This window comes from Mustela nigripes, chromosome 2, assembly GCF_022355385.1.
Source record: "Mustela nigripes isolate SB6536 chromosome 2, MUSNIG.SB6536, whole genome shotgun sequence".
Taxonomy (NCBI): domain Eukaryota; kingdom Metazoa; phylum Chordata; class Mammalia; order Carnivora; family Mustelidae; genus Mustela; species Mustela nigripes.
In genome coordinates, this window is record NC_081558.1 from 15,916,571 (window position 1) to 15,942,745 (window position 26,175).

The following is a 26,175-nucleotide window of genomic DNA, read 5'->3' on the forward strand; positions in this document are numbered from 1 at the left end:
CTCCACGGAAGAGGTTTTTTATCAGTGTTGACTCTGACATTCTAGAAGGTAGGACTGCTGTCCATCTTACTTCCCTTCTCATCAGTTAAAGGTGTCCTCCTTCCAACCGCTGTGGGACTTCACGGTGGATTTAAGCTTTTCTGAGGTCATCCACTTGCTACCTCAGAAACCCCCTGCATCCGTGGCATGAGGAGCCCAATGGGTCCCCCAACTGGCCTCTTGTTCTTCCTTTCATTCCGTCCAGGGCTCAGATGAGACCATCCGCGTTGTGTCCATGGACAGAGACTACCATGTGGAGTGCTACCACTGCGAGGTAGGCCCCTCCCTTGCCCAGACACCCAAAAGTACGAGAGGATCGCATCCCTGGGGTGACTGGGGCCTGAGATGGTCAGCAAGGCGTGGTCAAGGGCTGCCCTCTAGGTCAAGGGGTGAAGCCTGCCTTGTAGGGGAGGTTGGAGGACACGCAGATGTCTGGGGCATAAAGATGGTCACTGTTTCCTCCACACTGGTTAACTGCCTCCCTGAGGCTGGGGCGTGGGAGGCTCGTGGGGAGCACGGGTTTCCCATGCCACGTTGTCAGGCAGCTGTGTGATCTGGGGAACAAATCCCTCCCCTCCAGCCTGTAGGCTGTTCTATCTGCCAAGAGCCCTCTTTTGAGCCCGGAAATCATGAAGAAATCCATGCCTCCTTGGAAACAGGCATGGGTGGGGTGAAGGTGGAGGGGCCCATGTGCCCCCTCTTTACCTGGTGTCGTGCCCAGGCTGAAGGAGTCCTGGGTGCCTCATTGGCTGTCAGGCAGGCCTGGGGTCGCCCCTCCCCAGCCCTTGTGAAGGGTGCACACACTTTAAGTGCCCATGGGGTTTCAGCCAGAATTAAGTGGATTCTCCCACGGAAGGAGACTAGATTTATTTTTGTGACGCTGTGGGTGGGGTGAATGGGAGAGGGGTTGGGGCGAGGGTGGGAGGCTTGAGCTCACTGCCAGCTGTGAAGGGTTAGGGGGTACCCTAGGCTCTGGAGAAAAAGGGGATGGGGCCGTTTGCCCACAACAGCTCTTTCTCTGCCTTTGGGGCAGCGCTGTCCCATAGAAACCCAAGAGCCATGGGTTCAAGTCACAGGTGTCCTTTTGTTTTCTAGTAGTCACATTAATAAAAAAGTATAAAGAAATAGGATTCATTCTTACAGTATTTTATCCAACCCATATATCCAGTGTTCTTTCCCTTTCTTTTTTTCTCTTTCTTTCTTCTTCCTTCCTTCCTTCCTTTCTTTCTCTCTCTTTTAAGATTTTTATCTCATTTTACTTATTTGAGAGAGAGACAGAGTGTGAGCAGGGGAGAGGGGCAGAGGGAGAGGGAGAAGCAGTCTCTCCGTTGAGCAGGGAGCCCGACATGGGGCTCCATCCCAGGACCCTGAGATCATGTCCTGAGCCGGAGGCAGCTGCTTAACTGACTGAGCCACCCAGGCACCCCTCCAGTGTTATTTCAATACGGAACCAGTATGAGGGACTTCCCACGAGCGGTCTTACATTCATTCTTTTGCTGTAAGTCTCGGAAGGACAGAGTATGTATCCACCAACATCCCACTTCCGTTCCAACCAGCCCCAGTTCAAGTGCACGTTGAGGGCGTGTCACGCTTTCACTCAGCCGACTGGGTTCCGCGCCGGCCTGTGCTGCCCACACAGCCCGCTCTGCTGGTCCCAGGGCTGTTGGCCTTCGGGTCAGTCTTGCCACCCTTCTGTGCTGTTCTGCCACCGCTGGACCTTTTTGCCTCCCCCCAGGACTGCGGTCTGGAGCTCAATGACGAAGACGGTCACCGCTGCTACCCGCTGGAGGACCACCTGTTCTGTCACTCCTGCCATGTCAAGAGGCTGGAGCAGAGCCCCGCGTCTGCAGCTCTTCACCAGCCTCGCTTCTAGCTGGAGCCTCTCGCGGACCTGCCGTGGAGAAGCGCAGCAGAGCACCACATCTGCCTGTGACTTCCAGCGGCCCCCCGGGGTGGGGTGGGGGGGAGAGGGCTTAGGCAAGTAAGTTTCTGCATAGATGCTGCCGCCGGTGCCTTTCCTCGAACCAGGGAGCAGAGCCCTGCCTGTCTGGCGTGTGTATTTTCTAAGTGCCTTTCGCCACCGCCACGCCCTCGTCACATTACTCAGGAAGACACTCCAGCCGCGTGTGGCATGTGACAGGATCGCATCCGTGCCACAGAGGCACCCACCCTCCAGCCCCTCTCGGAAGAAAAGGGTCGCCCTGAGCGTGTTTCACAATATCCTCTCAAGAGAGACCTCAGTGGCCAATACGTTCAGCCTTTTCCTGTCCGTAGGGAAAACACCCACACCCGGACACTACCCCACCACGGACACGTACACAACATGATTTAAGGCTGTGCCCAGACCTATGTGCGCGCACATGTGCATACACACACACACACACACACACACACGCACACAGCATTATTTAAGACTTCCTTCCACCCCAGAGACTCAGTTCTCCTGTCGGCTGGCTGCACACTTCATTGCATTACGGCAAGAGGGAAGCTCTCACGCATGCCCTGTATCTTGGGGAGGATTTGGTGGCTAAACCAGAGCTGAGGTTTGAAATGAACGAGCCAGGCAGGGTTTCCTCCTGGTACACTGACCGCGTTTGGTGCGGCCCTGCAGATCTTCAGTCCCTTAAAGGCAGCTGGGAGCCCGATGGAGATTTGCCCTGTTCTAGCCAAGTGTGCTTTGGGACAAGGACTTGGTGCGGGCACCAGGCCTCCTTTGCCCAGCTGCTGGCCCTGTTTCTTTCTGGAGCTCTTGAGAGTCTGTGACTCCGGAGTCGCCTCCACAAAGGCAGGTCTCAGGATCCCCCCAACGTGGGGACATGGGGTTTGGGCCGTCCTGCCCCCCACCCCGCTGAGAGCTAGCGCCCCCCCTCCACTTCCCCACGGGGAGAGTTAGTGTGTGGGTGAGCTCTCTGAGCAGCCCGGGAAGGGGGTGCCTCAGGATAGATGAGTGTGTTCACCTCACGCATCTCTCCCTCACCCAGTTCTTGGCACAGGCGTGACGTGGGACGAGACCCATATAAGGTACCCTGCTCTTGTCTGGTGTTTCTCCTTGTTTGTCATCGTCTCTCCGCCCCACCCCACTCTCAGTCTTCCCCACACACAGAATACCTCACAGATAAGAGCTTCACCAAACCGCAGCTAAGGAGGCACTCGGCCGTGGCACTGACCCCACGCGCCTCCACGGGGGCTTGCCGAGTCTCTGCGTCCACGTGGGCCAGACGCCGGCCGCTTTAGGGCACGGGCATCTCAACTAAAGGTTGGCTGGCAGTGGGTCAGCTCGACTGGGGGGGTTACTGCCCGGATGCAGTTCATTGGGCTGGTGCCCTGGGGAGTGGGAGGGCCACGCAAGAGTTCCAGGCCACCTGTGCACTCAGGAAGCACAATTGGCCCTGCGTGTCACACACTCCCGAGCCCAGACGTCCCTATCCCCAGTATTTCGGTGAAAAGGTGGTGTAAAAAAATAAAAAAGGCTGGCTGGCATTTGCCCTCTCAGCCCTTGGGGAGGGCCTGCTGGAGCGCAGGGGCCGACTCAGCGCTGCAGCGGCCTGGGACCACCCTCCAGCGTCTGCCCTTCGTCACCTCACCTCACCCCCAGGGCCGCGGGGGCCGCGGAGGGCGGGCGGTGGAGCCCAAGGCACATGGGACTCACAGGCTTGTCAGAGCGCCGGGATCCCAGCTTGAGGCTGCATTTTCATTCGTTTGGTAGCAGCTGTGCTCAAGACGCACAGAATCGGCCCCATGCGTTGTCTCCTGCTATTCTTAAATTCAGTCCGTTAGATGGCCCGATGTCACTTCAGCCCAGGCCGTAGGCTTTCATTGATTCCATGGCACAGGCCAAGCCTCCAGAAGCCCGTGGATGCATGGACCTGGGGGAATGAACCCTTCTCTTCCCAGAGTTGCCAGCTCGGCTCTGGCCAGACTGGGGGGCCGTCATCACTTGGCTCTGCCAACCTAGGAACGTTTCTTGCCTTGCTGTCACACCTTGGCTTCACTTGCAAATCCAGCAAAAGTGCAGAAAATTGCCTGAGAGCAGCTGTGATTTGTTTGCAAATTGGATAACTAAATAGTTTTAAAAAATATCTGTGATTAATTTTTTAAATGATACCTTTTAAGTGGCCTTGGTGGAAGTGATTCAGAGATCAGCACCCATGGTGTTTTCTACTATTTGAGGAAAAAACAATAAGAGAATTTCCAGAAGCCTGAGAAATTAGAGTGGTGAGCTATACTAATCTCCTGCCTGTTCTGTTTCTCGGGCTGTGGGGCTAAAGCCACGAAGAGAAGAGGTTCACCTGCGTGGTATCTTAGACATTCTGGAAGCTGTTAGCCTAACAGAATTGTAATGGGGTTGTATTTATAGGCTCCTAGGAAGGATACACAAGAACCCCGTAGAACAGGATGAATTTGTTTATTTTAAAAGGTAAAGCGGATAGCCCTTCCTGAGTTCCCTAGATGGCTCTTGGACTTTAGATAAACAAGGAGAATTAAGGTCTGATGGCAGACCCCAAGGCCAGCCTCCCGCCTTCTCTTCCCACCTCAATTGGCCCACAGTTCCCCACCCTCCCCACCCCCGGCTTGGCCTGCCCTTCTCTCTCTCTGATGTTCTCCCACTGCCGCTGGGGGAAGAGTGACACGTTCACCTCCCACCGTGGAAGGGCATTACATCCTGTCTGGGTCATCGCCCAGACATGGCAACAGGACTTCCCACTTCTCCGTGATCGGTGCTCAAGTGAGAGCCTCTTTCAGCCAAGTCCAAGGGTGAGACCACCAACCACGTGTGCAGGACTTGACCCCACACCAGCCTTGTTGTGGGATGCTCTTGTTCCAACTCTGTCTGCCAGGAAACCCAAGTTCTTTGCAGTCTCCTACATGCCAGGAGTCAGTTCTCGTTTCCGGTTATTTGAAGTCAGTCTTAAAAGGAATAGAATACAATAAATAAAATATATTAGCTATCGTTCTGAGTCGGAACTGGATAGATGTGGGAAATTTCCGTATAGTGTGTGAAAAGCTCACCATGCAGGGAAATTTGTTTTCCTCTGTATCTCTTCTTTTCCTATACAAATTATTCAAAATCATACTGTTCCTGTAAAATTCTTCCAAATATTGTTACTACAAAATTACTCAGAATTGTACTGTTATTATAAAATTATTCAAAATATCATGCCAATAAACTGCATCAATTTGTAGACGATTAAAGTGCTTTCCAACACGATGATGCTTCTTGGGTTTTCGTGTGTGTGTGTGTGTGTGTGTGTGTGTGTGTGTGTGTGTAAGTAAGCAGACAGCATTTTTTGCTAACTGGATTTGGTCTTCTTTTAGAGCTCTGGATCCTTAAGGGAACACGTGGGTGTCAAAACTATGAAAGGTCCCAGATTTTACCCTCCCTGCCAGCTAATAAGTTAGCATGCCGTGGTTTTGTGGATGGTGGACTCCTAGGTCAGAGACAAAGGTCAGGTGAATACAGCACCAGCAGGAGCATTTCATCAGCATTTTATCAGCATTTGTGGGTTTTTGGCTTTTTAAAAAGATTTTATTTCTTAATGAGAGAGAGCATGAGGAGAGAGGTCAGCAGGAGAAGCAGACTCCCTGCTCAGCAGGGAGCCTGATATGGGACTCGATCCCGGGACTCCAGGATCATGACCTGAGTTGAAGGCAGTCCCTTAACCAACTGAGCCACATAGGCGCCCCCCTCCTTTTTTTTTTTTTTTAAAGATTTTATAGCATTTGTGGTTTTAATCAGCATTTACACTGACTCCCTGACCTGTCTTCTGTCCAAGGCTCCAGGAAGAGGGCCAGGTGGTACCTGCCAATGCAGCCACAAGAGGTCACCCCAACTTAGGGAACCTCCATCTTTTTTTTTTTTTTTTTTTTTTTTTAAGATTTTATTTATTTGAGAGAGAGAAATAGTGAAAGAGAGATGAGAGGGAAGAAGGTCAGAGGGAGAAGCAGACTCCCCGCAGAGCTGGGAGCCTGGTGCTAGACTACATCCCGGGAGTCTGGGATCACGACCTGAGCCAGAGGCAGTGGCTTAACCAACTGAGCCACCCAGGTACCCGGGAACCTCTGTCTTACAATGACGGGTAAGCCTGCCTGAGTGTTGCTCCAGAGAGAGGCTCTTTGTCTGCAGCCCGAGACCGTTCACCATGCCAGCATGCTAGACCGTCTGGAAGTAAGGCGGTCCAGCTCATGGGATGTGCAGGAACGTGAGTGACCCTTGGAGAATCATCTTCCAAGAATCGGCAGTTCCTGCCCCTGGGTTCTTAACATCGAGACAGGAGGTTGTACGGCAGGGGTAGTTGTTCTTTCTCCTTTCGTGTATGTAGTTTTTTTCTAATGTGTTTCTGATCAGAGTCCCAGAGATGAGGGCTTGCAGAGGGAGGGGCTGAGTGTGTGCTTGGAGCCCCTGGGGTGGCAGAGGGGTCCAGGCACTCCCTCACCTTCCATCGCTCAGTCCATGGGCTGCTGCGGGCTTCAGGTTAGTTCTCGTGGCTGCCAGGGATGCAGGAAAGTTGAGCACAAGGATACTGACAGGGTGGAGGTGGGTGTCTTACTGGAAAATAAAACCTCTTTATATGGTAAAAGAGCACATGTACTGATTTCATAAATCAGTTTTCCTGTGACCCTGATTCCGTACGGGATGAAACTACATAGTCTGGGAGAAAGGTGGCCTGGGCCAGGGTGTGCTGGTGGCCCGGTTTTGGGGTGGGCGGTGGGGGCGAGGCTCTGCTTTGTGGTGCTTGCTGGTTTCTGTAATGTGAATATTCCCCTCATGGCCAATTTCAGGCAATCCACATGACATCCCTGAACCTGGTCCTGGGTGGAGATGGCACAGTCAGGAACAGCCACCAACCAGCCATGACCCCAAATGGGCCATTTGGGTCTGAAACAGTGAGGAAATCTGATTTGGTCTTAAGTTCTGTGATTAAAGCGGTAACAACAGGTGTAGCTGACATTCATTGTGGGGTCAACATGTACTAGGTGCTATTCTAAGGACCATATTCTTTATAATCCTTTAGCTTATGGACAAGGCAACTGAGCCACAGAAGAATAAAGTTACTCTCTGAGCATCGAGGACCCGGTAAACCTATCCCAGGCTGTCTTGTTAGAGTCATTCAGCCTGAAACACTCATGGGCGGGTAGGTGGGGAGGAGCCTGTCACCTGTCGCTGTTCTCTGCTGGCGTCTGCATTGGTTTCTTTTTATTTTATTTTATTTATTTATTCGAGAGAGAGAACACGAGCCGGGGGCAGGGAAAGGGAGAAGCAGACTCCCCACGGAGCAGAGATCCTGATGCAGGGCTCCATCGCAGGACCCTGGGATCATGACCTGAGCCGAAGGCAGATGCTTAACCGACTGAGCCACCCAGGCGCCCCTTGGTTTTTCATTGCTTCTGGGACAAATAACCAAATTTAGTGGCTTAAAATTGCACACGGCCCATGATTCTGGAGAAATGGGTTTTCTAAAGCTTGAATCAAGGTGTCAGTAGAACCAAAGTTCTTTCTGCAGGCTCTAGGGGCGAATCTGTCCCTTGCTGTTTTTCAGCTTCTAGAGGCCACCCACACTCCTTGGCTTACGGTGTTGTCACTGAAGTCTGTTGTCACACCTTCTCTCTCTCTCCCCCTCCTGCTTCTTTCTCGTGAGGACCCATGCAATGACACTGGGCAAGCCCACGTGGTCTAGGATAATCTCTGGCTCATCTCAGGGCCCCTTTAATCACATCTGCGAAATCTCTTTTACTTTGTGGGATAAGCTAATCACGGGTTCTGGGGATTAGGCTGTAGACTTCTTGGTGGGGGAGTACTACTCAGGCTTTCTACAGAGTCCAACAAACTTTTAAGGTGGAATGAAAGAATGTCCTGGGATTATTTTTTTTTTTAAAGATTTTATTTATATATTTGACAGAGAGAGATCACAAGTAGGCAGAGAGGCAGGCAGAGAGAGAGAGAGAGGAGGAAGCAGGCTCCCTGCTGAGTAGAGAGCCCGATGCAGGACTCGATCCCAGGACCCTGAGATCATGACCTGAGCCGAAGGCAGCGGCTTAACCCACTGAGCCACCCAGGCGCCCCTGTCCTGGGATTATTAAGTGCATTTTCTTCAAGCATTGCTAGAAGTGGGGTTCACATTTTCCCTGGATTGACAACAGAAATGCTTCATCTATAAAAGTGACTTGAACCTTGAATTCTGGGTGTAAAAACAAATCATAATAGGCCATACTCTGCAGTGGGGTGTCGGGGAAGGGGAGAGGAGGGAAATAAGCCAGTGGTCTGGTCCAGGAGAAGGTTCCAAGTATGTGACAGCTGCAGATGTTAACACTTTTAGGAGAAGCCCTGGTTACCTAAGGCACTCGCATCACTGGGGTTATACACACGTCCCTCCAACTGACCCAAGCCCTCAAGGGCAGGTGGCTGTGGGCCCTGAGTTGCCCATGGGACCTGGCCCACAGCAGGCGATAGAGAGCAAGTGAGGAAATGCACCCAATTTGGAGACTTGGCAGTAAGGCGGAGCCCCCCAACAGACATAACAGATCAAAAGTATGCAAGAGGGTGACTCAGTGGGTTAAGCCTCAGCCTTCCGGCTCAGATCATGATTTTAGGATTCTGGGATCAAGACCGAGTCAGACTCTCTGCTCAGCAGGGAGCCTGCTTCCCTCTCTTTCTCTGCCTGCTGCTCCCCCTGCTTGTGATGTCTCTCTCTTTGCCAAATAAATAAATAAAATCTAAAAAAAAAAAGTATGTAAGAGCTACATTTGGGAGCCACACTCCCCTACAGAAGCATGGACATAAAATCGGGCAACAGAGATCATTTATATGGTGCCAAAAACCTCATCCGCAGCTAGGATTACTTCTATGGGAAGCCCCTTGGCAGATTTTATAAAAAATTATATTTGTATTTACACAGGTAACATAATTTCATGATAGGAAAAACTTGGCTAAAGGTGTCCACTCATATTAGTTACCCTTGCCTGATTTCTTATCCTGAACATTGTTCTTCTTAGATCGGATTTGGGCTTGCTAGGCACTGAAAAGCCCCGGAAGAATGTCTGTTTCTGCCTGGATTAGTTTCCATTTTCCATTCTCACTGAGTGCTCCTGAAGGCCTTGGCTTGTATTACACACCTGGCAAAGAAAGTTCAACCTTTGTGTCTCTTTGTTCTGCGGTGAACAGAACTTCTATATGGTGACATGATTAGAGTCTGTGAGGCGCTCTCTGTAGGGTGGTGGCTGCTCAGCCACCAGTCTTAAAAGCAGTCTTAAAGCCTTAAGAGATAGGCTGCAATTTATATTCCCATCTTATTAAAGAAGAGGATATGTCCAAGAGCCCACAGCTGGTGAGCTGAACCATCATCAGGACTTAGAGAGATGAGATCTGATTGAAAGCTGAGGCACGTACGTGATTGTCATTCATGCCCAGATATGGAATGACCCTGAGTCCACTCACTTTGGTCGCTCACTGGTGCACAGTAAGCTCAAGGCCAGGATGTCTTTGGGATCAAGAGCCCAGACTCAAGTTCTAACTCAGGCTCCACCACCTAATTGCTCAATAACCTTAAGCAAATTTAGCTCTGGCACATGTGAAAATGGGGATAACTGAACTTGGGTAATAGGATTGTTGTAGGATTGATTGAATTAGTCCAAGCAAAGAGTTTAGAGCTCGTAATTGCTCAATGAGAATGATAGGCTTTAAGACTTAATTCATTTTTCCATTGGGAGGACAAAAAATAATTACAAATGGATTAAATGGAAAAAACAATACAAACACACAATTTTTTTTTTAAAAAGACCATCTATGCCATAGAAGATACCATAAAGTAAAATACTGGTAAAGTGGAATATATAGTAGTGAAAATTGTTAGGGTCAAAAATATTATAAGGAGGGGCGCCTGGGTGGCTCAGTGGATTAAGCCGCTGCCTTCGGCTCGGGTCATGATCTCAGTGTCCTGGGATCGAGCCCCGCATCAGGCTCTCTGCTCAGCAGGGAGCCTGCTTCTCCCTCTCTCTCTGCCTGCCTCTCTATCTACTTGTGATCTCTCTCTCTGTAAACAAAACAAAACAAAACAAAAACAAAACAAAACCTAACAAATCCAAGAAGAACAATAATACACATACATTAAGAGAATAGATACGTTAAGTAATGTATGTAAAAAGAAGTTCCATTTTCTATTATGAAAATTGCAAAGAAATCATAATGCAATCTATAACACTCAGTTTTGGTTAGCAAGCAAGAAAACAGATGCTGTTAATGGAAATATGTCCGTTTTATTTTTTTGGAGGGCAATTTGAAAATATGTTCCAAGTCTCAGAAATGTCAACCTGATCCTTCCAGATCTAGAAATTTATAAGCCACATCAGAAATAATCCAACACAGCATTATCTTTAAAAAGTGTTAAGCTGACAACACCCCAAATTCCCAACAAGAGGATAATGCTTAAAATCATCTAGTTCTTGGATGGGGTAGCTTCAAAATCTATTTGATGACCTGAAATCTCAGACAGAAATCAAAGGGGACAAAACGGGACCACAAAGGCATTTCTAATACAACCCCAAATCTGGAAAAATTCGTGGGCAGGTATAGCCATATTTAAAAGCCTGGAAGCAAAAATATCTAAAAGGAAAAAATATATATTTTTAATAAGTATTTCTTTATTTTACAGGGAGAGGGCAGGAGAGCACAAGCAGGGGAGAAGGAGAAGCAGAAGGAGAAGCAGACACCCCGCTGAGCAGGGAGCCCAGATGGATGTAAGTTTCCATCCCAGAATTCTGGGATCATGACCCCAGCCTGAGGCACTTGCTCAACCAACTGAGCCACCCAGGCGACCCGGAAAAAAAAAAAAAAATATTCATAGCTGTGATCTCGGGATGGGAACTCACATTATTATTTTTTTTACATTATTTTTATTCCAAATAGTTTTCTGTATTTCACAAATTTTCCATGAAAAGGAGGAAAAAGAATGTCACATTGGAAAGATGTCTTGGCCAGTCCGCGGGTTCGAGTCCGCTTTCCCCCCCGCAGAGGTTTCCTGACTTCGAGGTCTTCGAGCCGGACGTAATCTAACACGCCAGATAACCTGGGGGTGATTTCACCGTAAAAAACACGCGTGTTTGAGGGCACCCGGGGAAATCTGGGGGTCAGGTGGCCTTTGCACGGGGAGCCCTCCGAGGCCAGGGTGGCGGGGCCTGCACGCAGTGCGGCGTTTGGTCTCCGCAGCGGGGGCGCCCACGCCGTCCGGGGAAACGGGCTGCGCCGCTTTTCCCGTCACTACGGGGCTCTCTGGCCCAGGGAAGAAAGCCAGCACCGCGGTCCGCAGAGCGCTGCGGTGTCCCCGGGTGGCCAGCCTCCGGCTCCAGCGCGCCCCCGACTCCAAACGGCCGCCTTTTCGGGCTTGTCTTCCTATATGTACCCCATTTACTGGGACTCCTGCATCCTCAAGAGGGAGCTCATCATCCTTTACAAACCACCTCACACAACTCCCGGTGCCAGACGCAACCGAAAAGATGACATTTCGGGCAAAGTGGCGGTAACACTCAGCTGTCTAACCCTCACACTCTAGCTGGAGCCCCTTCCACGGGAACCCTGTACCGTTAAGCCAGAAGGGGAAAAAAAAAAAGTACAACCCGAGCCAGCCAGGAGTCGAACCTAGAATCTTCTGATCCGTAGTCAGACGCGTTATCCATTGCGCCACTGGCCCTGTGCTAAGACACGGTTCGCAGTGATGTAGATCAGCCGTAATGCAGCTTCGGCAGGTTTCCCACAGCAGCGCCGCCTTTCGGCTCCCCGGCACCGCCGCTCCAGCCCACAGTTCCCACGGCTCCGCCTATCTCAAGCAAACGCTCTCCGCCAATCCACAGCGTGTACGTCACGGCGCTTTTCGGCGCGCTCCAATCCGCACTCTGGACAGCTGCTTTAGCGCTCTCTAGCGCGCCTACTAAGTTTGTCCACGGTCGCCTCCCGTCCGCTGGGGGCCGGGCGGGGCGGGGAGAGGGGTGGGGCGACCCGGGCGCTGCGGCCGCGGAGCTGGGCGAACCGTACCGTGGTGGCGGAGGTGGCGGCGCGGGGCGGGGCGGGCGGAAAGAGGAAGAAGGAGCTAGTGGTGCACGATGGCGGCGACGACCTACGAGCGGCTGAAGCTGTGAGTCCCGCGAGCCGGAGTCCGATGAGCGAAGGGGGCCTGCGGGGCGGCGGGGCGGGGCGGCAGGTGCGGGACCCCGGCCTCCGGCAGGGCTCCCGAGTCCCGGGGCTGCGGGCCGGGTGTGGGAGCCCCTGGCGGTCCCTGCCCTCCTCTCCCGGCGCGGCCCGTCCGGGAGCTTGTAGGTCGCGGCCGTCCGCAGGCCCGGCGGGAGTCGCTACAGGCCGGGGAGCCCTGGAATGACAGCGTTGCCGGCCTTTCTCCGCCCTGCTCGGCCTCAGCGCCCCCGGCGGGAGAGCGAAGCTGCAGACCCGGCCTCCAGCGAGCCGGGGTCGGCGTTGCGATGCGGCAAGCTCCGGGCGCGTTCCTCCCCACCCACTTTGTTTGTTAGAAAGGTGGCGGCTGAATTTATCTTTATTGCTTAGCAGAGGAAAGAGAAGTTTGTTATTGTGGGTCCCCCCGCCCCCCGCCGCCCTCTTGTGTAATGGACCCATGACAGCACGTTAGAGTCCACACACAAATCGACGTACCTTATCTGGGCACCAAAGCCTGTCTGACCAGCTTTGAAGGTGCAGATAAAAAGAAGCGTCAATACTCTTGAGCTCCTGAAGGATTTGCTCGGTTTTAAATGTTATACAACTTAAGCCCAAAGCGCGTTAAGTTCCTGTTGATGGCCAGAGGCCATTCTCGAGAATTTTGGCACTGCAGATGGACTTCCCGGTAAAGCTAAGTTCTTGAGACTTTGAGAAATGGGCTCTGGTTGTTAGAGTTGGAAATTGAGTAATTGTAGGTTCTTTCCATTTGTCCTGAATAAAAACATGCATTCATTTGAGCATTACTATCAGCCCCTTGGTTTTCTTGCCTCTGAATAACTTTATACTATTTTGGGTTTAATACTTTATCTCTAGACTGAAAAGCCAAGTTGCCCTGGTCAGAGAATGTACTTGGCCTCAGAAGCAAATGTAGTTTTGGGGAAGCTTACCTATCCCTAAGTGAGCTAAAATACCTTGGGACTTAGGCAGAGGGATCGTATTTCCTTTGTAGGGATATGAGGACATCAGAATGTGGTTTGGGCACTTCCTGTGCTCTCTGGAACCTCAAACTCACTTAACTTTCTGGAAGGGTCAATTTAAAGTTTGGGTGCAAACTGGGGAGTGAGGTCATCTACTTGACATGCGATGTTTTGCAGAAAACATTATTTTTTTTTTTCAGCCCCTCCTTTGCCTCTTTTGTGTACTGTAATTCTCTTTTAAAGCCTCAGTTGCACACTTCCGTTCACATTTTCCTTTTCCCGATTTCCTTCTTCTCCCCCAGTTTCCCTCTGCAAGGTGATCACCTTTGACTAGGGTACTGGCTGGGCTGGTGTCACGTGTGCTCTGCTGGCTAATTAGGTTATCGTTGACTATCTGATAGTCACTGAAGGGCTTGGTGCGATCCTACACGGAGTCTCAAATGTATTTAAGCAATATGGAGCCTTGGCTCAATGCTGCTCCGTATTGGGTTATGGAATGCAGTTGAATTTTCCTTGAATGTGGCAAAGGTGGAGAACTTGAGAATTCTCATGATTGCTTACACGCTGCTAGGGAGTCACTAAATTCATCAGTCTAAACCTTAAAAAAAAAGAAAAAGTTCTATATCCACACAAGAGAAGGGCCCTTAAGTGGGGCGGTTGATGCTTTTGTATTGAATTTTGTAGAAGTGGAGACTATGAATCTGAGTTGAGAAAGTAAATCTGGAGTTATGTGAAAGCCGGTCTCTAGTTTGTCAGTCCTTAACTTTATTCCCCCAGGAGAAGTTTTGCATGCCAGTCTATATGTGAAGAGCCGGCTTTTCTGTAATTTTGATTTTCTTACCAAGAAGTTTGTGAGTTGGAATCTCTCTTTTTGGGCCTTACTGCTCTGAGGCATGCTGTCCAAGGTTCTTATATGTGGCCTCTGACCTAAGGGGTATTCTTTATTTTTTAGGTGCATTTGGACATGGCAGTAGTTTCTGACCTATGTAAAAATTAGTAGGACATAATAACTATTTTTATTTATTTATTTATTTTTAATGGTTTTAATTTACTTGACAGAGATAGAGCACACACAAGTAGGCAGAGTGTTAGGGATAAGCAGGCTCCCCGCTGAGGCTGCTCGATTCCAGGACCGTGGGATTATTACCTGAGCTGAAGGCAGACATTTAACTGACTGAGTCACCCAGGCGCCCTAATAATAGCCATTTATTTTAAAAAGATTGTATTTATTTATTTTACAGAGGGAGGCAACAAGAGAGGGAGCACAAGCATGGGGAGTAGGAGAGGGAGAAGCAGGCCTCCCACTGAGCAGGGAGCCCCACGTGGGGCTTGATCCCAGCACCCTGGACTCATGACCTGAGCTGAACACAGATGCCTACGGACTGAGCCACCAGGCACCCCAGTAATAGCCATTTTAAAAACATGCCTAGAGATGTTTTAAGAGAGAGCCATCCATCCAAGAGGCAGTTTGACCATTTATTACAAAACTGCTGCTGCTACTGAGTGTGTCACAATATTGAAATGCCCGGGATGTTAAATGATAATTTGTTCTGCATTATGTCACCCTTTTGCAGTCCATCTCTGTCCCGCTATGAAGTTCACCTTGCTCATTACGGCCCTGATGTTATCAGCTGCTCTCCTGCTTACGGTCTCCAGTTCCATCTTGCCAATAGGATTGAGCGCACATTTCTTTGTCATCTGGATTCCAACCTCTTCCTAAGCTAACCCTTAACCATATTTCCTCTAACTGCTCAGTGCATTCTTTCCCCTTTCCACCGACTTGGCCACGCTCTTTTAGCCTTAAGCTTGTGCTTATTTTATTTTGATCCTTCTGCCAAAATGCCGCTAATCACCATCGTGGACCCGTGGTAGAGCTGAGAGATGCAGGCATTTTTGGTCAGAGGAGACTTTGATTCAGATCCTGACTTTGTTATTTGCTTTGTGTCACAGCCATGTTACTTATCTCTGAGTCTGTTTTTCATCTGTGAAATGAGAACGGTCCTACTTCACAGGATTATTACGGCGATTGAAGGAGAGTGTGGAGGAGATACCCAGTGCAATTGACAGAGACTCACTTTCTCTGAGAAGCCTTTTCCCCACATCTCTCCCTTCACTGAGCTCCCAGAAGAGTTTACGGTCACAGGGACTGGACACCACACGTCCATCTGGCTTGCACATTTCTGTCTCTTAGGATTGATGTGCAATGTAGAAGACTGGAAGTAGAATGATCAATTCATAGCACTGTTTGCCTTTTTAAAAAACGTTAATTAGTTCGTTAATTAACTTGCGAACCAGAGAGAAAGAGAGTGCACGTCCATGCATGGGCTTGCAGGGGAGGGTGGAGGAGCAGAGAACAGAGGGAAAGAGAAACTAGCGGAGTGTGTGCTGAATGTGGGGCCCGATGTGGGGCTCAGCCTCCCGACCCTGAGATCAGCCTCCTGACCCTGAGCCGAAACCAGGAGTCAGACACTTCCTTGACTTCACAACCTGGGCACCCCCCTTTTTAAGTGGGCTCCGTGTGGAGCCCCATGTAGCACTTGAACTCACTACTTTGAGATCAAGACCTGAGCTGAGATTGAGAGTTGGACGCTCAACCGACTGAATCACCCAGGCGCTCCACCATAGCTCTGTTTAAACTACTCACTTTGCCCCCGAGAAATGATGAAAAATCGTTACAGTGTAGTGCTTATGCTTTGTTTCTCCCCAACATTGATTTCTTCTCTGCTCCTCAGTACCTCACATAAGACCTTGTGCAGAGAGATCCTCGGTGAATCACCTAAGTAAATGTACTTTCCAGTGTAGAGATACCACCAGCATCTCAAAATGACACACTCCGGGGTACTTTGGAATGTATTCTTTTGAAGTAGCAGCTGCTTAAGTTGTTCTTTGTAGATGATTGTCTTCTAGTGCCTCTGTGAAGTCATGCGTTGACGTATATCCTCCATCATTGTTGAAGACAGAAATAATTGCCCTTGGCCCCACAGGCAGGTCACACAGCCCAGCCATGGCGGAACTGGCCTTGGAACACAGCAGGGCCAGAGTCCGGAGAGCTTTCCATTACACTGCATTATTCAGACTGCTTTTTTTCTTATCAGATTGCTTTCACCTGGGTCCTTGGATGTGCCTGGTATAGAAGCGGGTCACTTATGTTTGAAAATAGTCAACACGTCCATATGGATTTTTAATACAGAAAACAGAATATTGTTATGATCAGAATTTAAAATTCTTCTGAAACATCCAGGCAGTTTGGAGTGCCTGGGTGGCTCAGTGGGTTAAGCCTCTGCCTTCTGCTCAGGTCATGATCTCAGGGTCCTGTGATTGAGCCCCACATCGGGCTCTCTGCTCGGCGGGGATCCTGCTTTCCCCTCTTTCTGCCTACTTGTGATCTCTGTCAAATAAATAAATAAAATCTTAAAAAAAAAATCCAGACAGTTCTAAATAATCTATTTTCTGACTCCTTTTTTCTTTTTAGGTTACTTGGATGAAGCATAGAGAATGTCAGACAGTGATAAATTTGAAATTATGACACAGTTACACCAGAAATCCATTACTGGAAACATTTAAAGGACCCTTGCCTTTAAAAAGTCAGCTGAAATAGGTGTTAAGACAGGAAGTCCTTTAGAAAGTGAATTAGGCTGCAGCTTGCCTCTGAAGCATTGTTCCCTGTTAGGAAGTCACCTTTCTTTGTAAGAGATGGCCAGAGCTGTGAGGTCAGCAGGACGGCCATGATGCATCCCTGACCAGATGGAAACTGAGTCACACAGTCCAGTACAAGCAACAGAAAGCATATTCACTCATCTCTTTGCAAGGAAGGATGGAGGGAAGGGAAGGTTATAAATACGGGCACAGATAACGCACAGTCGATGTCCAAGGTACTCGTTGGCTTGGGGGCTGGGGCTGGAGCCTGGTTTCGTGCTGGGCTGCTGTGTCAGATTACTAGTGGTGCTTGTGTGTCTCCGAGAGCCTCACAGCCTCCTCACAGGAGGCCTAGTGAGTGAAAAATCTCTCGGGGGAGGGGGCGGCTTGGAATCTTCATGTTTAAATTGAGTTGTCCCAGTGGTTCTTACACACTCTAGAGCCAAGTGAGAACCAAAGCATACTGGGGCAGAAGAGTAGAAGAGTGTTCTCTGGAAGGCTTGGGGGCCCTGGAGGATTTTGCTGTGGATTAGAGCTTCGGATTAGGTGGTCCTTAGACTTGGAACTATTCTGGAAGAGTCTAGGTTTTGGAGATAATGGGTTTTAGGAGGTACAGAGAATAGGAAGTAGGCGGGACCTCAGGGTTTTGAGGAAGAAGATGGAATTAAAGTGCATTATCTTGGGCACTGGGTGGCTCAGTGGGTTGAGCCTCTGCCTTCGGCTCAGGTTGATCCTGAGATCTCAGGGTCCAGGAATCCAGTCCCGCATCCGGCTCTCTGCTTGGCGGGGAGCCTGCTTCCTCCCCTCTCTCTCTGCCTACTTGTGATCTCTCTCTCTGTCAAATAAATAAATAAATAAAATCTTAAAGTGCATTAGCTTCCTGGAAATAGCAGCTGTTTGAGATTGGGTTGCGCTCCTGGGTTGTCTGGGATGAACCCGGGCTATACCAAAGGTACCCCGGCAGTGGCTCCGCAAGGCTGGAACCCCAGGAACCCGGAGGGTGGCTGGATGAGGGGTGGTGGGAGCGCCTTCTGGGTGGAGGTGTAGTGGGCTCACAGGACCCTTCTTTACTGTCTTGAGTTTTTACTTTTTGCTAGTCAGGGCTAGTAAAATGTTATTTCTGTAGGGTTTGAACCAGAGATAGGATAGGTTTGATTATTAAGACTTTGATTTAATTCTTATGTAAGATTTTTCGAGGATACATGTTTCTCTAAATACATCATAGAAGTGGAATCACTTCTATGCCCCTTTGTGACTGGCTTATTTCCACTTGGCATAATGTACTCAGTTCATCCATGTAATAGTAGGGGTCGGAATTTTCTTTTTTGTATGTTTTTGTATGAATTCTCATTTTACGTATGTACTGCATTTTGTCTCCCGTGTTCATCTGTCAATGGGCGCTTCGGTTGCTTCCATCTTTCTGGCTGTTGTGATTGATACCACTGTGAGCGTGGGTGCGTAAATACCTCTTTGAGACCTCGCTTTCAGTCCTCTTGACCATATACCCAGGGGTGGAATTGCTGGATCATGAGCTAATCCTATTTTTAGTTTCATTGAGGACCCCCCATGCTGTTTTCTTGCAGTGCTACACTTCACTACAGTTTATATTCCCGCCCACAGCGCCCCGTTTTCCAGTTTCTCTACATCCTCAGCAACACTGGTTATTCTCTGTTTGTTTTTCATAACAGCCCTTGTGCTGGGTGTGAGGTCAGCAAATAGTAATATTTTTGAAGTGGGTTAATTTTGCTCCCAGGATGGGACGCGATTTTTGAAGAGGCGAGTTTTGTTGCCTGGAGATGTAAATGTTACAGGGATGTTTTCAGCCACTAGAAAATCATACTGCCAAGTCTGAAAAAATATATTTTGTGTTTATAATGTGATTATAATTAAATATGTTGCTTTTCTTAAAATTTGACAAGGATAATTTTTAAAAGGCACTCTTTGGAGCTAGTGAATCCCAGGTAGCCATAATATTAAATGCATTTCTATTAAGTATAATGGAATTAACCTGCGTTGAGTTAAAGTCCTAGTCCTCGGAATTTTCTTTTTTATCTCCTACTTGATCAGCAATCTATAAAAGCGAAATAGTCAACCAGATGAAAGCAGTCAGAGTAGGAAATAGTTGTTATTTAACTATTCTGCTGTTTCAGTGTATCTTCCAGAATATGTGTCCTCTGAACAGAGAGCAGAACGCAGGTTTGAGAGAAATGAGGCAGTAGTCTTGTTCGGTTAGGGTTCATGGTTTCATGCCTGTTGGATTTGGACAGCCTTGCTGGTTTATATAGGACCAGAGCTCTTTTTACTGTACGGTATTTCTGTCAACTTCCGAGCTTGACATCAGCAGCATAGTTAATGACCAAATAATCTTGGATGGACTCTCTGTGTCTTAGCTTCTAAAATCTATTTTATAAAAAAAGTAATGTGAGCGGGTTTAATAGAATCAGAGACTTGACAGCAATTGAGGGCCATTCTTTTGTCAGTAGAGGACGGATTTCCTCCCAGATTCTTGGTTATCAGGGAGGCTTCTATCTTGGTTTCCATGTATTTACTATGTTGAGAATTCAGTATAGCTTGTTGGCTGGTTAATTTTGAAAAGTTCCAGGTGGGAATTGGCACCAGTGACACTTTGTAGGCTGTCTAATCGGAGAAGCACTGCTTTGCTTCTTTGCCCTCTCCTTAGGTACACCATACCCTCCAATCCATTAACATGTGACCGGCCGAGATCTTTCCTTAGCTAGGAGGAAGGAAAACAGCTTTAATCCTTTATCCTTTGTCACTGAGCCAAAGAAAACATTAGTTAAGATCCATAGAAAAAAACCCAACTTAAGGTAGGTATTTGCTGACTGATTATGTAGTATTCTCTAAGAATAGTACTTGAACTTCTGCTGTTTTCTTGGGTGAGAACACTAAGGAGCATGGACAAGCAGAGCCCTTATCTACCTGGTAGCCTATTTGGTGAGGCTTCCCAAACAAAAATAACAATAAGACCATGTGCACTAGCAAAAGTTACTCCACTGGATGGCTTACTCCAGTGTTTCTGATGGTAAGTGCTAGAGAGCTGAAGCTAATTTCTCTAGCTTGTTTTTTTTTTTTTTCCCCAAAAGATTTTATTTATTTGACAAAGAGAAAGACAGTGAGAGAGGGAACACAAGCAGGCGGAGGGAGAGGGAGAAGCAGACTCCCCACTGAGCAAGGAGCCCGATTGGGGGCTTGATCCCAGGTCTCTGGGATCATGACCTGAGCGGAAGGCAGACCCTTAACGACTGAGCCATCCAAGCTCCTCTGATTTCACTAGCTTTTGAAATGAAACCTGGGGAGCATAAAACTTCCAGAATACAATTTACTGGGTGAAGTGCATATACTTGCGGTATTAAGGGCCGTTAAAGAGTGGTGGGAAGAAGAGGACAGCGAGAGGGTGTGTAGCCGCCTCGGAGTTGAGAGGACACGTGCTGCGATCTTTGGTGGGAGTCTGAGTCACCACTTACCATGACCACTCAGAGATGTTGATCAGGTGGCGGTCACTGTTCATATCTTCACTGCTCCAGTTCTTGAGCTGTTTTCAACAGCATTAGCAGAACAGGCTGGTGGAGCACCAGCAACCAGGATTCCAGCAGCATCTCTCTGAGCGGCAGGATCCAACAACTGTCCGAGAGCCTTTGTTGGGCCCGATCTCTCTATCTTGATCCACAGTTGCTCTTATTTTTGTTTCTGTTATTTTAACACATTATTTATGTACTTATAAAAGATTTTATTTATTAGAGTTGGTGAGAGAGCAGGGGGTAGGGGGAAGGGAGAGGGAGAAGCAGACTACCCACCGAGTGGGAGGGGCACCAGGCTGATCCCGGGACCCCAGGATCATGACCTGAGCCGAAGGCAGATGCTTAACCGACTAAAGCATCCAGGCACCCCTTAACATATTTTTTAAACTTTTTTTATTTTAATATAATACCTGTGGGTGTTTTAAAAGTCATCAGTATACAGAGCTTATAATAGAAGAGAACACTGTTCTGCACTCCTAATTCCCACCGTCCCACGGACATGGACTTTCAGCATTTTAAACAGTTCCTTCTAGTATTTTATTTTATTTTTTAAAAATATTTTATATATTTATGACAGAGAGAGATCACAAGTAGGCAGAGAGGCAGGCAGAGAGAGAAAGAGGAGGCAGGCTCCCTGCTAAGCAGAGAGCCCCATATGGAGCTCGGTGAGGGGCTCCATCCCAGGACCCTGGGATCATGGCCTGAGCCGAAGGCAGAGGCTTAACCCACTGGGCCACCCAGGCATCCCTCTTCTAGTATTTTTCCTTCCTAACTTCCTTTCTTCCTTCCTTCCTATTGTTTTAGAGATGATATTTTTTAAGTGATCTCTGTACCCAGCATGGGACTTGAACTTTAACCCGATATCAAGAGTCATATGTTCCGGTGATGGAGACAGCCAGATGCCCCTCTACTCCACGTTTCTGAACAGTGCGCTTGTACTGCTGCTTCCTGAATTTTTTCAGTTTTAGTTATCTGATGACTTCCTACTTCTGAGAATGAGATTTCGGCTTTTATACCTCTCCCTCTTTTCCTCCCTTCTTCTCTCAGTATATTTATAGTAAGATACTTAGTGTATCTTGCTATGCTCATGTAGATAGGGTTCAAATGAAGTCAGTAAAAATGTTTGCTTTTCCGGGAATTGAAAAGTGCCTTTTTCCTTTTTCTTTGCATGACTTTTAATTAATTTATTTATTTTTAAAGGTTTTATTTATTTATTTGACACAGGCAGAGAGAGATCACAAGTAGGCAGAGAGGCAGGCAGAGAGAGAGGGGAAGCAGATTCCCCGCCAAGCAGAGAGCCCGATGCGGGGCTCGACACCAGGACCCCGAGATCATGACCTGAGCCGAAGGCAGATGCTTAACCCACTGAGCCATCCAGGTGCTCCTTTGCATGACTTTTTAAAGAAAATGTACCTGTTGCTAATGAATCTTCAGTCTCTGGGACAGCAGTAAAATTCCTCTGAAACACGTTGGGTAACTGTGAATTCATTTTCTTCTCTGAGATTTACTTCTGGGAGCACTGTACGCCCTGCTTTAATCCGCACTGGCTTTTCTTTAGGCTCATTGCATAGCTGTGGTCCCGGACAGTCCCTTCGTCAGGAGAATTTTTTTCACTTCTGTCCTGTTTCGGATTCTTAGTCTACCTCTTCATTCCATTTTAGTGAAACAAGCGTTTCCTTCTTTCTAAGGTACTTGAGATGTTGTACATCTGAAGGTGTTTTCATTCTATCCTCACACTTGGATAGTGTGATTAATAGAATTCTCAGTTAGAAATTATTATCCTGTAGAATTTTGAGGACCTGCTGATGAATCGTGCAGTGTGTGTTGTTGCTGAATAATCCAGTACTGTGACTGTTGAATATTTCAATGCTTCTTTCTTTCTTTTTTATTTTTCTTTTTCTGGAAACGTTAGGATTGTCTTTGTGTGGTGTTTTGAATTTTAATGCTTAATGTGCCTCTGTGTGTGTGTGTGTGTGTTTCACTATTTTTGTTTTTGTTTTCTCTGTTTCTTTGAAATATTTTCTTTCCCTTTTTCCTTATGTGCTCTTTTGGAATTCCTGCTGAATTGATGTTGAATATCCTGGATCAGGCTCCGCTCTCTTTCCCGCTCCTTCCCTCCCTCCTTCCCCCTTCCCCTGTTCCTTCTCCCCTTTCTTCCTATGCTTTCCTGTTTTACAGCTCTTACCTTTTTATTCTGTTCTCAAGGAGAGTTCTTCAGTTTTATCTTCCAGTCTTTCTGTCCAGTAGTCAAATTATTACTTCTGCTCTCAGTCCAAGAATACGTTCTTGCTTTCTGAATGTGCTTTTCTTGTTCTTATTTCATGAATGCAAGGTCTTCTGTCTGAGGCCACATCAGTTATAAATGTGTTTTGGGGTTGTCGTCTGTTCTCGGCATAGTTTTGTTTAAATCCAGAATTATTATTGTTTGTTTTAGACTCTTTCTTATGTGATGGAAGCTTTCCTAATATCTGGTGATCCTTGGTTGTCATTTCTTGTTGAAGAAGGAGGCACTAAAAATTGATCGGAGGGTCTGCTTGTGGGTCAGGACTTAACAAACTGGTGGCCTTTGCTTTTAGAGTGATCGCACAGGAACTCAGCTCTTTCTTAGAGTGAAAGAGGGTACAGCTCAAGGTCAGCAGTTGCTGGTCTTTGCTTTCAGGACAACGAGTTTGTTCAGAGATGGTATTCAGAGCTCCTGTGAGGGCTCCGGGAGAGGGATGGTGTGAGCTAGGCTGCCAGCATTCTGGGAATCTCGCAGAGAAAGAGGGTTGGATGAGTTTTCCAGTCTCTAAGTAGACCTTCTTTGTCTCTTGACTTGACTTGGCTCTTTCCTTGGCCCTCAGCTGTGCCTCATGTTTGGAGGCCTTAGAACATCTTCTGTTGAACTGTTCTGAGCATTAAATCCCAGGGTCGGGGCGGGGGGGGGGGCGGGTATGTGGGCAGGTGCTTCTGTAGGTTTGGGTAGGGATCTGAGTGACTTACACAGACTCTGAGCCACCTCGCCCCTATCTACCCCAGTCCTTATTACATTTTCCTTCCAGTCCTTGAGGCTTTTCAGCATTCTGCTGTGGGAATTGGCTTTCTTTGTTGGCTCTCACCCCACCGGCGATGAGTCTCTGTGATGACTTAGTGAGTTAGCCTATTTCCAAGCACTTTCCCTCTTCCAGACCTGCATTTGAATGACTAGTGTCTGCCCCATGCGCTGCACCCTCCTGTTGGTACCCCCCAGATTCCATGTTCTGAAAGGATATCCGAGCTTTTTTTAATGGATGGAATTTACTCTTGGAAATGCATTTCTTTCTACTTCAGTTAAAATTTTAATTAGTTGATCTGTCATTTCAAATGTGTCTGTCCAGACTAGAAGTGTGATAGCAGTGTCATCTTCTTCTAAAAGAAATTTCAGTTTCTAACTCTAATTTTTAGAACTCTAAGGACATAGTGAAGTCACTAACTTTGTGATGATCAGGAATGTGACAGTTAGTAAAGGCTTAGTTCAACAGCTCTCTACTTTTTTAGTATATGCTTGAAAAGTCTTATTCCAGGATGTGTGTATTTAATCAGTATTCCCAGAACTTTTCACATCAGTTTTAAGTTTAAATACCAAGTGGGGAAAAACTTTAATTGCTTATAATAGAGATACTTTTAATTTCATATATAATTTAAAACTTCTGTTTATTATTTTATTTTATTTTTAGAGAGAAAGAGAGAGAGTAGGTGGGGTAGAGAGGGAGGGAGGGAGAATCTTAAGCAGGCTCCATGCCCAGCGCCTAGCCTGATGTGGGGCTGGATCTCGTGACCTTGAGATAATGACCTGAGCTGAAATCAAGAGTGAGAAGCTTAAATGACTTGAGGCACCCATGTGCCCCTAACCTTTTATTTTTTTAAAGTAATTTCTATACCCAGTATGGGGCTCACACCCACAACCCTGATCAAGAGTTGCATGATCTACAACTGAGCCAGCCAGGCATTCCTTTTCATATATATTTTCAAAATATAGGTACATGCACATTTTATATAACTTTGTATATATACATACATACATAAATTTTAATAGACTCTTCTACTTCTGTAAACACTGAATTTTACAATGTATACTTGATTAGTAACTGAAAGGTTATCTGTTAGGTTAACACCACAACTTGTATATGGAAACAGGTTTTTTTTTTTTTTTAAAGATTTTATTTATTTATCAGAGAGAGAGAGGGGGAGAGAGTGAGCACAGGCAGACAGAATGGCAGGCAGAGGCAGAGGGAGAAGCAGGCTCCCTGCCAAGCAAGGAGCCCGATGTGGGACTCGATCCCAGGACGCTGGGATCATGACCTGAGCCCAAGGCAGCTGCTTAACCAACTGAGCCACCCAGGCATCCCGGAAACAGGTTTTTAAGTTGATTTTATTCAAATAATTTATTTTCATTATAGAAGTTTTGCAGGTGAGGTGCTTAAATGCATTTATGTAGATAAAGGTAGTCAGGGGCGCCTGGGTGGCTCACTTGGTTGGGCATCTGCGTTCGTTTCAGGTCCCAGGGTCCTGGGATCAAGCCCTATGTGGGGCTCCCTGCTCAGTGGGGAGTTTGCTTCCCCCTCTGCCTCTGTCCCTCTCCCTGCTTATGTGTTCTCTCTCAAATACATGAATAAAATCTTCAAAAAAAAAAAAAAAGAGAGAGAGAGAGAGCTCTAAAGGTAGTCAGAGTATAAGAGGGTGAGCCACTGAGGGAAAACACTATGCCTTTTTCTTCTTTTAAAGATTTTATTTATTTATTTGACAGAGATCACAAGTAGGCAGAGAAACAGGCAAAGAGAGAGGGGGAAGCAGGCTCCCTGAAGAGAGCCCAATGTGGGGCTCAATCCCAGGACCCTGGGATCATGACCTGAGCCAAAGGCAGAGGCTTTAACCCACTGAGCCACGCAGGCGCCCCTACACAATGCCTTTTTCTGTTGGCTGTTGAGCTGCAAGCTCCGTGTTTCGTGCATTGTATTAAAACGTGGAGAAATCTGATTTCTGAGATTGTATGTCCATTAATCATCTTGTACGAAAAGGAACATTGGTTATTCAAGAAGTGACACACCCTTCCTGGGGAGAATCGTGCCAACCCTGTGTCCCCAAACACAGCTGTGAACGGAGAGGAGCGTAGGCCCCTAAGCAGGATGCAAGGATGCAGAGCATAGTTAAAGTAACACTTAGGGACTGTTGTGGGACTGAGGTCCCTGTTCCCTTGCTGGCTGTCAGCATGGGACCACTCTTAGTTTCTAGAAGCTTCTCTGCTGTCTTTATATGTGGCCGCAGCCGTCAGCAGTTGATCAAATCTGTCTCCTGCCCGAACTTTCTTGTTCCCCTTCTGCTGCACCTCTCTGACTGGCTCTTCTTTCTTCTTCTGCTTTTATGGGCTCCTGTGATGCCTGTGATTCCACTAGGCCCTGACTACCCAAGATAATCCTGTTTTAAGGCCAGTTGATTAGTAACCGTATTCCATCCGCAGGGCAGTACCTAGAGTGAATGAGTAATCAGGAGATGGGAATCTTGGCGGGGGACATCTTTAGGACGCAGTCTACCACAGACACTTCTATGATACAGTTTAAATTCCAGCACATTCTGTATCCGGTTTAATTGTTCAAACTCAATTTTTAAAAAATATTTATTTGAGAGAGACAGAGAGAGAGAGGGAGCGAGCGCATGAGCAGAGAGAGGGAGAAGCAGACTCCCTGCTGAGGGGCTCGATCCCAGAACCCTGGGATCATGAAGACACTTAGCGGACTGAACCACCCAGGTGCCCCAATTGCTTAAACTCTTAACTATGCAATGTAAAAATGATTACTGGAAGAAGTAGCTAGGG

The 26,175-nt window shown here is 47.7% G+C and overlaps 2 protein-coding genes and 1 non-coding gene across 3 annotated transcripts in view; 2 read left to right on the plus strand and 1 right to left on the minus strand.

The window, feature by feature from the left end:
- LIMD1 (LIM domain containing 1) overlaps positions 1 to 5,248 on the plus strand; it is a 63,994-nt gene extending 58,746 nt beyond the window's left edge. Inside the window, exons 7-8 of the mRNA XM_059389551.1 lie at positions 245 to 313; positions 1,775 to 5,248. Of these exons, the coding sequence (XP_059245534.1) occupies positions 245 to 313; positions 1,775 to 1,912 (207 nt within the window). The 3' untranslated portion in view covers positions 1,913 to 5,248. The remainder of the gene's footprint in view (positions 1 to 244; positions 314 to 1,774) is intronic.
- Positions 5,249 to 11,647: 6,399 nt separating this feature from the next.
- Positions 11,648 to 11,720, minus strand: TRNAR-ACG (transfer RNA arginine (anticodon ACG)). The gene has a single exon. It is a non-coding gene; the product is annotated as a tRNA-Arg (tRNA).
- A 294-nt stretch (positions 11,721 to 12,014) lies between these two features.
- Positions 12,015 to 26,175, plus strand: part of SACM1L (SAC1 like phosphatidylinositide phosphatase) — a 60,613-nt gene continuing 46,452 nt past the window's right edge. Inside the window, exon 1 of the mRNA XM_059389552.1 lies at positions 12,015 to 12,161. Within this exon, the coding sequence (XP_059245535.1) occupies positions 12,130 to 12,161 (32 nt within the window). The 5' untranslated portion in view covers positions 12,015 to 12,129. The remainder of the gene's footprint in view (positions 12,162 to 26,175) is intronic.